The 12,410-nt window shown below is 45.4% G+C and overlaps 1 protein-coding gene across 2 annotated transcripts; it reads right to left on the bottom strand.

The window, feature by feature from the left end:
* Positions 1–3,270: 3,270 nt before the first annotated feature.
* Positions 3,271–11,452, bottom strand: CLDND1 (claudin domain containing 1). Of its 2 annotated transcripts, none has more exons than XM_084306230.1 (6): positions 11,411–11,452; positions 11,058–11,134; positions 6,749–7,050; positions 5,444–5,551; positions 4,932–5,069; positions 3,271–4,823 (listed from the first exon to the last, which is right to left on the bottom strand). In XM_084306230.1, the coding sequence occupies exons 3-6, from the start codon at positions 7,035–7,037 to the stop codon at positions 4,603–4,605; spliced, it is 756 nt and encodes a 251-aa protein (XP_084162356.1). In that variant the 5' UTR covers positions 7,038–7,050; positions 11,058–11,134; positions 11,411–11,452; the 3' UTR covers positions 3,271–4,602. The 2 variants fall into 2 exon arrangements, with proteins under 2 accessions (XP_084162356.1, XP_084162357.1); XM_084306231.1 differs by having other exon boundaries at positions 3,272–4,823; positions 6,749–7,047; positions 11,411–11,441.
* Between the last annotated feature and the right edge of the window lie 958 nt (positions 11,453–12,410).

Genomic DNA, 12,410 nt, shown 5'->3' with positions numbered 1-12,410 from the left:
AGGCCAGTGCTTCAAAACACACCACGTCAGTTTGGTGACTAACTGGTGAATTAAAACAATGAGATGTCAGCTCTGATGCTCTGTACATGTTTGTTGCAGGCAAATCCTCTGATAAGGAGAGGTTCCTCTGTGAATTTACACAGAAATCATCTGCCATAAAGAGGTGTTGCCAGTGCCCACTGTCAGACTGTACAGGGAAGTATTCCCAAGGAATATTAGTTAAATATACAAGTTGCACTTGGCGTAAACAAAACACAAACAGAACAATACATCAGTACCGTATTGATTCAGTAGCTTAGCTGATGAATACACTCAAGGCACATCACAGTTTACACTGCTGGGAAAGGCTTTAATCACACTCACCTGACACAGCACAGATGACACCTGATTATTGGCAGTTACAGCTAACATGAGGCTCCTCCACTGAGATTACGAGCTCACAACCACTATGGGCACTGGCACAGAGCTGGGCTCCCTCCGCTGGCGAGGGACTGCCTTGTTTCCTCCAGACAGTGAGCAGAAGATGGTTCTTCCACAGAGACCACCTGCTGCTTCTTCACCAGGCTTTTCCCATCTTTCCAAGGACAGAGTTGGTGTAGTTTAACCCTTGTATCATGAGGACAATAAAGGTGAAGTTACAACAGGGAATGGTCCTCAACAACAGTTCATGTTAATGTTCTATTGTGCAGCAAAATCTACATGTGTATTCAGCTCTGGAGGCTAAATAGAAAAAAAGATATAAAAATAAAGGTCCAAACACCTAAATCATAACATGGGACAGAAGGAAGCCTCGCTAACAAAGTCCTGTGGAAACACTCCCTCATTAGTTACTTTTTTGAAAGGTTATAAGCATGTTTGGATCCCTCAAATTATTTAATGGGTACAACAAACTGAAAAAAAAAACGCAGGTCTGATACAAAAAAACTAGCCCAAATTAACAAAATGTTTCAGTCTATTAAAAAGTTACATATGTAAGGGTTTTCCCTTTCCCAAGACATTGATACAGAATACATTGGGAGGCTACCTTCTTCACAAACATCAAACTAAAAAAGGCTGTTCCAAAATCACTTAACATGAAACACTTAAAAAGATGCAGATGAAAGGCATGAGTAAGCTGGAAAAAGAAAGGCATTAAATATTCACTAGCTCTTCGTTTGGTTGGTTTTGTTTTTAAGAAGGGTTTTGATTAAATAATGATTAATTTTGATTGAAAGGAATGTTCCAGTTTTCTTGAGTCTTCAATCTTCACATCAGAAAACTTGAGGCCAGAAAGATGCTTGGATCTTTCGCAAAAAATCGATGAGCATCCACCTCATCCTCTGTCTGTACACAGCAAGCAAGGAACACAGAGACATCTGACACTCACTGCTTAAACCTGACCAATAACAAAATAATACAGTGGATTCAGGGGACAGAGCCTTCGTGGGCTTTTCTCATAAGCAGATGAGTTCACCCACTTGGCTCTGCCACCTCAGCACTGTGGTGGAGGAGCAGCAGCTGACCTTTGCAGTACCACAGGAAGAGTTACACTGGAGTCCTTGGTGCTTGTTTCCATGTGCCATTACGAGTCCACTCTTGGTCTGAAGGGCTTCTTCCTCGGTTTTTGTTCTCCTTTCCCTTTGAGAGATCTTCATGTTTAAATGTGACAGATTGGTGCCACCTCCCCTGCACACACACATACGCGAACACAGAAGAACATTTTTTTTCCTTTTAAAGAAAACATCTCTTCTGATCTCACTGTCCATATCTATCTCATTCCTATCTCCAGTGCTCAGCCAGTATCAATAAACATCTCCCATGGTCAGACCACAAGATACTGAGGGACACAAATCGGCCTTTCATCTCACCACTTACTTCCAGAGTTGGAGCACCCTTCCTTTTTCTTTTTTCTTTTTTTTTTTTTGAGTGAGGGTGTCTGCACTTGCAGATATGCATATAATCAGCACACAGGCCTCAAGCTTCTCTGAATGCAACCAACCTCTGGACACTACAAAGATCTGCCTATGTGCTGCTTCCTTCTTCCAAGAGCTAACTAAGAGCTTCCAAGCTGGCAGCCCAAGAACTCTTCTCAGTCTTTACCATGAGCAAGGCACACAATAACACAGCAAGAGAGCTAGGTGCAGATCCATCATCCCAGACCACAGAGACGGCTAGCCCTCTCTGTAAGTAAGCTGCTTCTTTCTCTCTCTGAAATCCATTCTACACATTGAAAAGCAAGTACACATTTTACACAAATGTTTCAAATCAAGGCTTTTTTTTTTTTTTTTTCCCCTCTTCTTCATTTCAGGACACAGAAAAACAAGTATTTATTTGAGAGAGAGAAGAGCAGGCAATCTTGTTTTCACTGATAATTAAGGTGACCAAGAAAGGACCAAGAGCACCTCTAATATCTCCCTTTTTACCCAAAACATTACATCCTTTGGAAACAAGAATGTTAGCATTCAAAATTATCAATTCATGCTTCAGAGAAACTGGTGTCTGATACAAGAGGAGAGAACAAGCAGGACTCCCATTGCTCAGATTAGTTTCTGTCAGCTCCTAGGAAAGCAAAAAAAATAAATCACTGTACTAGATAAAATAACCAGCAGTGTTTCCTCTCCCAGAGTGCTGAATAAGCACCTTCTGGTCCCTTTGACCCAAACTGAGCCTTGTATGCCCTAGTATTTCTGACAAATGAGAGATGACAAGCTAAGCAGTTGGGCCTTATCTATGTAAATCAGAGATAACTAATGACTGGAAAAAAAAACAACTTAGTACATATCAGCAGCAAGGATTTTCATTTATCTTCACACTCTGCAAAAAAGTACCACAGCCCCTCTCACAGGGTTAGAATTAGCTCAGAGATCATAGAGAGGGAAAAAAAGTTGTTTTTTAGGTGGAGAGGTGAAAAATTACTGAATAGCAGGGGACAGGGGGGTTATCCTGAACGAACAGTTTCCATTGCAGCTTTCTTGTTTTCAGCATCATGGATGAGTCTATCTTGTTTCATTTTATAAAAACTGCAGTGATGGTTATAAAAGAAGTAGGTTCATCCCTATCAAACAAGGTAAAAACAATACTGAAAGAGATCCCCGATATTTAGGAAACTGGTGACTGTAAATAACACCTACTCAAACAAAGCAAAACCCAGCAGAGCTATACAATGCCTACTTCCATGTCAGTCTCATCAAAGGTAACTCACAGAACCCTTGACACCCCAGAGTCATCCATTTTGTCAGGATTTATTTCTTCGAAAACATTTCTTATAAATGAGGGGAGTTAAGGCCTCAGAATTAAACAGTTTCATCTAGAAAAATCTTTCAAGAAAAGGCATGCTGTCCAGTCTGGCCAGAGATGCAGTGATTTAGGATAAATAAGTGCAAAGTAAGCAAAGTGCTAATCAGAAATTATGGAGTGTTGTGTCCCCCAGTGATGAGTAAAGGAATATTTAAAGTTCACAGAAGCCCAAGAATTTCCTAAGAAACATAATCAAACATATTTGCTTCTACTGACATTTCCCTGAATACAGAAAGAGATACGGACACTTTTTTCTTTCCCCAACCAAAACACTCCAGAACACTCCCACACCCTCCCATCAAATTAATGCAACACTGAAAATATCTGAGGGTTGTTTTATTTCATTTAAACAATAGGTTTGGGGCAACGTGGGAGTTGAGCAGCACCTTTTAAAAAAACCCTGTCGTGTGCTATAAAGGATAAATAGGTGAGTTCTAAAAAAATGTTTATGTACATATACACACATACACTAAACCAAATTAAAAATGAAGAAGGTTGCAAGGGGTTCTCTTCAACACCACAAGAGAGAGGAAAGCCTTATTTCACAGCAAGCAAAAACACCGCGTGATAGGATTAGAGTGCACAATCACATGTAGTGCAGATACCGAACCATCCCGGGCCCTGGAAGCAGTGCAGCTAGAGCAGCACAAAGCTCCGCAGGGGCCCCAATTTCTCCTGTTCCGTAGCAAAAGCAGCACCGATTCTCCACTTCGGATTCTCCATTTAGGACGGTGTGCTGTGCGATCCCAGAGCCAGCTGCCCTGCCTACACCAGTTTCAGCAGAAGCCACAAGTAGTGAGCTAGTGAGAGTAAGAGCCCCACAGCCAAGCTACAACACTGATTTAACGACAGCATTTCCACAACGAAGGTACCTTTGCTCCCCCATGTCTCTTGGGTGCTCTCCATAGGTCACGCAACGGACAACTCCTGATTATTTATTATTTCTGCTCTGTAGTCCCCATTCCCTACCTCCATTTTTTCCTATCTCATTTCCTCCTCACGACCCCTCTCATTTCCTACAGGATGAGAAGGAAATAAAATGAGGAAGGGGCATGTACATCTACCCAAGGGGATATTCAACAACCAAATGAAGCTTAAAAAACAATAATTCTTTAAAAAACATAATTAAAAAACTGTTAAAGTTCTGCAGACTTCTGGCAGAGTTTGGTCGTTTAGCCCAGAGGTCTTTGTCTTCAGGCCCTGCAGGCTATACTGGCGAGAAGCACGCAGTACAAGGTAGAATTCTGAATAAAAGAAGAAAAATGTAGACAGGGCCACGTGGAGAAGAGGCTATAACAAGGAAACCTAACACTTAGGCATTAGCATTTATGCTACACGGTACGCTTTCAAGAGAGTGAATTCCTTCCTGTTGGTGCGAGCCGCCCAGATGAAGAGAGCGGCTGCCATGAACTGCAGAGGTGCCGAGACACAGGCTAGGCAGAAGGACCAGCCGAATTCACCCCTCACATCGTCAGGCAGGGGCAGCTTCTTATGGAGCAGCTCGATCCCAGCTACATAGCAGCCAACCAGGCCCAGTGTACACAGTCCTGAGGAAGGAAGAAGTGAAGTGTGATGAGCTCGCTGTTGGAGAGCTCTGGCTCTCGCCAAGAGCTTCTGGAGGAGGGAGGGGAAGCGGTGGGTGGCAGGAGACCGACCTGCGAGGAAATGGAGGACTCCCGTGGCGATGGCAGGGTAGAGGCTGCGACAGGCACATGCACAGAGCCCAATCAGAGCTCCAAAGCACATGAGGCCGAGGCTGACAAAGGGCAGGAGAAACTGCAATCGCCACAGATCTGCACGTTAAAGAAACACACAAGAAAGATTTCTCAAGGATGTGCTAAAAACTGACCTTGTCCCACCAGGTTATATTTCTACCCACACTAATTCATTGGCTGAGCTAAGAAAGGTCCAAAGGCTCCAACTGAAGTACGAAGAACTTTATTGGTTAACTCCCAAGCTCTTGTACCACATTCATGACCAAAATCTTTGCTAAAGCACCTAAGTTTTCATTTTAAACTTTGACCTACTACCTGTGCTACTTGGAAAAAAAAAAAAAAAAAAAAAAAGCAGAGCAAGATGCAGATGCTTCCTCACTACTGCCTGCATTTGGAAAATCCCCTTCTCTTTTATCCGACTTTTCTACCTGCCAGATGTGAAAGACACTTACAAGTCCGATTCAAGTCTGTGCCACTGTTGTGGTTTCCAGGCTCTATGTACTTTTCCATAAACTGATCAGAGAGGGAAAAACTGATGCAGTTTGTAGTCATATCAGTTTCTGGAACAGAAAAGCAAAAAATACAAATACCATTAGGTTCCCCTCACCCCATCTCTATCCAATTCCTCATCTTCCAACCTCTTAAGCTGGGAAGCTCCTCCAAGTTCTATTTTAGACAAACAAAACAAACAAAAAACCTCTCAAAAGAGATCTGAAGGACACGTTAGCAGGCAGTAAGTGTAACATAGTTACTAGAAGGAGGCACAGCATTCAAACATGCAGAATCTTTAAGCACTGATCCATAGATCAGTGCCATGCAAGTAGGGATAAAATGTGGCAGATGATGCTTAACTATGTTGTCTCATATTCTTGTACTCCCGTAACAGAGCTGTGCTTATATCCACATGCAGAATGTGGTATCTTACCCAACATTTCATGAAAAAAATGAGATAGAGAGGACAGCTTAAAGAAAAGGAAATACCTGCTTTTTATGCTAATTTTCTCCCCTTTTGCCTCTCAGTTAGGTATTGCTTGGAGAATGCTAATGAGCAGAGTTGTTCTTACATTTCTTTCAAAATGCGTTTTCATTAGAGGAAAAAAAATGTATTTTATGTAATGTTTTCTCCAGAAAAAGACATTTTAAAGTGTTTTTTCCAAAAGGGTTCAGAATAAGGGCTTTACATACATTTTCAAACCCTACTTTGAAGGAATTAAAACAATTGCTCACTGCACTTCTTTATATCCTCCAACAACTGTCAAAGAAGGGAATATAAATAGTTCAGACCATATCCAACGCTACAAGGAGTCCAAAACATGCTGGTGCCACAGCGGGATACTTGTGACACTCAAGCTAAACGAATGACTAGCTAGAAGGATTGAGTGTCACCTCGATAAAGCAGTATTTTTCCCCCGTTGCTGGATCCCTTGACCTCTCCTTGAAAGAGGGTGATGGGCAGAGTAACAACTGTATCACCTGATGGGCCATGGACACTAAGGAAAACCAAGTTACACTAGACTGAATTTAGATGAAATATAACGCGTCAAATTCTGACTCTGTAGCACTGACAGCCACAGACTTTTACCTTTCGCTTCCTTAAAAGCTTAGACTGTCTTTATTAAAAAAAAAAAAAAAAAAAGGAACAAACATACAAGCTAGAAATAAGTTTTCTGGAGGAAGAAAGTGACACGGACACGTTGTGAGGAAGTTAGCACATACCCCTGTAGGCAAGCTAGGGAAGTGTTAGTTACTCCAGATACCTGGTGGGCTGTACCAGTGAGAGTTTTTGGGTACAGTGATACACCTCCGCCACAACCCAACTGTGCCGTTGCACCGGAAGAGCGCATCTGTGTAGGTCTTCTCATCTGCCTCTTCACTGACGAATTCTTCCCAGACGCTCCGGCCAGCTTCTGTGATGTTCTCTACGGGGGACAGGGTGTGGTATTCGTACCAAAAATCAGTGCCGATGGAAGCCGCCATGTATATGGTGGAGATGAGGCTGAGAACGCAGGCGATTACTAGCGCTGTAGCAAAACGGTTATCCATCATCGCGCCCTTGCTGCTGAAAGGAAAGAGAAGGCCGAGTGAGTAACTCCTCAGATACTAACACCAGAGTTATCCCAGCAGCGTCATGCTGATGACGCCACTCCTGTTACGCAATGCGCCCTCAAGACAAGCATCTCTTCCCCTGCCAGGAGACTGGAAGCACAGCAGCGCTAAGTCTGCAGCACAAGCCCACACCCACAGGGTCGAGTGCTCAAGGCACAGCTGTCGCCTTCCTCCCAGCCTCCCGCAGCGCTCTGTGCTAGATGCTCTCCTCTCTCCCTGAGAGACCAACAGCAGTTGTGTCCCCAGAGCAGATGGCACAGCTCACTGGCACTTCTGATCCTGATGGTAGGGAACCGCGGAGCAGAGAATCCACCTACAGCGCTCAGTCAGAAGACTTAGCTTGCCTTAAGAGATTACCGAGGGTAGAAGTTATTTTTAGCCTGCCATCCCATACGGCTTCCACAGCTTGTGTTTACAGCACAGATAAGAATCGCAAGCATGCCAAAAAAGCTTTTCCAGACTGTTCACAAAGGGCAGCCATGCCAAGATACTGGAATGCCTTTTGGGAAACACTGAAACGTATCTAGGCACTAGAGACAGAACACGAAGAAAGTGCTGAAAGACAAGTTTGGAAATGACAATAAAAACTGCAACAATGCCACAGTGTGTACAGAGGCGTGTCTGAAGAACTAAAACAATGCAAGGGGAGTGCCCTGTTCCACAGGCACTGGATGACAGGAGCTTCCAAAACTGAAATACCTTCACGCACCAGCATGAGGGCCTTGGTCTGGCTCCCTGCAGGAGGTCACTAATTCCCTCCTTCACAGGCCCGTGCTCACAGCATAAACTCAGGGTAAGGAAGACATGGCAAAAAAAAAAAAACAAAAAAAAAAAAACCACAGACTCCACATGCACTTACACTTCGACAGTACTGTGATTTTAATGAGTAATTGATTGCTAACACACGTAATGTTTTGCAGAGAGTGCAATGCGTCAGAGGACTTCCAAATGCCTGTTATGCTGGTGCATTTGCTGTGCTTGATTATGTTTATGGATTATGATAAATCAGGCTTTATGCACCTGCCAAATAAAATATTAATCAAAGTTACCTTTGCAGCTAGAGCTATTCTGGTGGCATGAGCTACTATCTAATCAATTCTTCTTTATTGCTTGTTTTACCTTCCTTCTCCCACACACTCTGATCAAAACACTTTAGTCTTGTTTCTTTGCAGCTGAATGGAGTGGAACAGGAAACAACAAATGCTTAAACATGCAACATTCACAAGGGAAAATATGAGTGCTCAAGTCAGACCTGCCAGTAAGAAATTCTGAACTATGAAACAAAGTGCAAAATAAGCAGAGAGTTTCAAAGGCATACCAGTGTTTGCTGATAACAGTGCCCTTCTTGTTCCTTTTCCCTCCTATCTGCTCCTCTATTTGGTTCAAACTGACTAACAGGGCTGGGGACAGATGATATATACTCATATTATCCCATGTTTCATTTCTATTTTTGAAGAGGGATTGTTAGAGAGTATGCCTCATTTAACTGCTTCCTTAGAAAAGATCAAGAATAGAACTGTTTTTTGGTGAATTGACAAATAGCACCCATTTAAAGCACTAAGAAGTTCACGAACTACAACTCTGTGAACTGTGAATCCAGAAGCTGTGATTTTAAAATCCTGGCAATCATATTAAGAGGAAGAAAACACCATACCTGGGCTTATTCATCTAGAAGACGCAGAACCAAGTCCAGACTCAGAAGCAAATACTCTGCACTGTTTCGGTTACACGCTTGCACTCTCCCTTGATATCCCAGCATCTAGCTCAAAGCGCACAGGGCGTTGGATGAGCAGAACACGGACAAGCAAGCTGACATATAGGGCCGCCCCTCTTTTCTTCCACACCGAGTTCACTTGGAGATTTATTCCCCTTCACAAACTTCTCACAAAGCAAACAGCACACGCGGCATCTCTGCAGCTAATGTCGTGCTGCCTGGCTGCTGCCCCGCTGAGCTGAACAGATCCCTGGGAACTGTTTCAGGTAAGCAGCAGAACCAGCTGGCGAGCAGGCCGGTCTGGATTTTCCACTACACTGCAGCCACTGCAAGAGCAGCCCTCAGTACTGGGCTCCTCTCTTCAGAGAGCTCTCTCTGGAAGGAGGAAGCGCAAGTGAGCCTACAAGCTCTATCCTCAAAGTTGTATTTGGTGAAACATGGTTGTAAGCAGGACATTACCAGGCCACTGTTTTGCAGCCTTTTGCTATAAATGCTTACAAAGGCCTTAGTAGCTAGCATACAGAAAGAAAACAAGTGGCTCAAGAAAGCGTACTTTCAGATATGACATCCCTGCTGCCAGCTCCAGAACGTTGGTACTGGAAACATGCTTATCATGGCATCATTAAAATGCAACCACACGCTTCTGGCCAGCTTGCCAAGCATTGGGAAACGTACAGCAGGTTTAGCAGAGTTATGGCAGCTGACAACCAAGAAGCCAATTGAAGAGTTAAGAAAAAATGCAAGCACTGCCCAGTGTTCATTACCCACAGGCCAAAAGAGACATGGCCAACCAGTGATCATTGTGTAATGCACAGCTCTGGGGACAGGCAGAAGCAGGCGAGGTGGCTACAGTCCCTAAAAATTAGCAGGTGGTTTGTGTCAGCTTGCTCCAGAAAGAACACACATGGATTTGCAGAACGTACAAGACTGTGCCAAGGCACACCCCCAGTTCCTTATAATAACAGCCCTCTCACTGCTTCTGCTAACCCTTGAAGTACTTTCAGAAGACAAAAAGAATTACAGAAGAGATGCACTCAGCAACCCTTTAGGCCAGTTTTGAACTAGAAGTTCTTCCCACTGCAAACACCCCAGAAGACTGGACTATCCTGCTCATTTGCAGTGCGTACCCAGCGCATCTTCATTTGCAGCAGACACCCGCCCACTTAAACGAGGTGTCCTTTGCTCTGTTACAGACAGAATCACGCTTCCAGCCCCAGGCAGAACTCAATGGGAGTAGTAGGCAGTGGCAGTCAAAGAGAGTTACCATAGAAAGATCACGAAGAAAGACGTAGCATGTTTCTGAGATTATGACACGCTTCCCAAAAGGTTTTGTGCAGAAAAACATGTAGGAGGTGCTTTAGCATAAGACTACTTACAGAAAAAAACACCCGCCAACATCACTACTATCGGAGCTGACAGTAATTATAGACAAAGACTGATACTAAATAGAAATACTTCCTGCCATCACAGACTGTCAGCAAGAACCTTCATCGTTTTATGAGAGGTATATATGTTCATACAGCACTGCCAGCACACTTCATCCCAACAGCAGACACCATTTCAAATGAGTTATTCCTGAAACTAAACTATGCAGTGAATATAAAACAACGCAAGGCAGTGGTGTACAGGCACTCAAGCATAAATGCTTCACAGGACATTATAATTACAATTTTTTTTTTAAGGAGACATATAAAAAATTCAAAGCATCAGTTTGTAACAGAGAAGGGAAAGTCCAAACCAGCAGCAACATACAAAGGAATGGAAAGACGCACATGCTTCACATAAGGAAAAAAAGGACAAGCTGTATAATTGAAAAAGAAATAACACAGAGGAGCACAACAGCAAGTATTGTGGCAAACAAACAACTACAAGGCTAGGAAATGAACGAGCATTTTACAAAGTCGCTATACCGTGGGGGAAGGGAATACAAAAATAAAAGCATTTCTCTCCTGTGGCAGCAATCGCTACCTCCCCTCAGCCAGGAGCAGGCCACCACGCGTAGCAAGCTCATTTCACTTGCCATCACAACAGAGGAAGGCCACAAAGGCAGCCTAACGAGGGCTGGCGTTTTTACAGAAAACATGCTTGCGACTGGGCTGCTGTGGGGTAGAAGAGAAGAGGAGGAAGGGCTGAAAAACAAAAAAAAAAGCGAGCGTGGGGAGGAACACTGATACACAGGAGCCTCTTTTTGGCACTGAGGGTAAAAGCAGGGTTAGGAAAGGACGGCAGCGAAGGTTTTTTTTTACCTCAGCGCTCCCCGCCGCCCCTCAGCACAGGGTTCCGGTGACCGCCGCCCACCTCAGCGCGCCGCCTGCCTCGCGTCCTGCGGGAAGCCAAAGCCCTGAGCACCCGCAGCCGCCAGCCCGGGCTCCTGCAGCCATCCCGGCTGCGCAGCGCCCTCCGCGCCCGCTCCGCCGCCTGGAAGCACAGCGGCGGCCATCACCCACCCCGGGACCCCTTCCTCCCCCTCCTCACAGCCCCGGGCCGCCCACACACGGCCCCGGCCTCTTCCTCGCTCCCCTCACGCCCTCAGCACCCGCCCGCCAACGGTCCCCAACGGTCCCCAACGGTCGCAACCGCCTCGGCGCGCGGCACCCACCGCCCGCCGCCTCGCGCCCCCATGCCACGCCCTCACCGCGCGAGGCACGCTGGGGGATGTAGTCCGCCCGCACGCCCAGCCCCGTGGTACCGCGGGCCCGCCGCGAGGCACGCTGGGAGTTGTAGTTCCCCCCCCCCCCCCCCCCCCCCCCCCCCCCCCCCCCACACACACCCGCCTCGCTTGGTGCCCTCAGCTCAGGCTGGGGGCTGGTAGCGCCTGAACTTTCAGTCAAAACCCCTGCTGAGTTAAACAGCTAAGAGATCCCCCAAAATCACCCCAAAATCACTGCTCAGTGCCCTTCTGCCTTCTGCAATGTCATTACTTCGTCTCCCTCTGCAGCCACAAAGCTCAACTTTCGTTCCTTTCTGCTCCATTTCTTGTAAAAATGGTGCTGCAATATCCTGGCAGCGTGACTTGGGAAAACACCACATTAAAAAAAAATAAGAATTTAGTAAAAATTACAAAAAACAGCGGCACTGACTCCATGCCCCACGTTGGACGTTGCCCCCCGTCCCTGGTCCCGGTACCCATACAAGCTGCAGGAGGTCTCCTAGCGGTGGTTAGCAGCCACCCGCTGAGAGACCTCCACGCCCAGTTTTGGTTTCACCAACCTCCAAACCAGCAAACGCACACCCAACAAACGGAGTCACGTCCAAGGTTTTCACGTCTCTGGGGACTTCTGGGGAAAGGACCCCATCCAGCTCCTCTTCTCAGGTGGCCAGGAAGCATTTTTTTCAGTGGGATAAGAGGCTAGGATGGTGAAGGTGACATCAGTGATGGGTATTTTTAGTTAAAAAAACCCTTTCCAGCATGGCACACCTTTCCAGATCATGTTGCTGGTTCACCAACACCTCGTTACTCTAAGCTAGGAAGTTGTCTGGGTTCTGACCACATTTAGGTTGGATTCTAAAATATTCAGCATTTTTATCGATGGCCTGGAAGAATGCAGAGCATCATCACTGATAAACCCCACAGATGACACAAGGCCTGAGGGAAGGGT

This window comes from Netta rufina, assembly GCF_964035555.1.
Source record: "Netta rufina genome assembly, chromosome: 1".
Taxonomy (NCBI): Eukaryota; Metazoa; Chordata; class Aves; order Anseriformes; family Anatidae; genus Netta; species Netta rufina.
The sequence above is the reverse complement of the archived record's forward strand: the minus strand, read 5'-3'. Positions and strand labels throughout refer to the sequence as shown.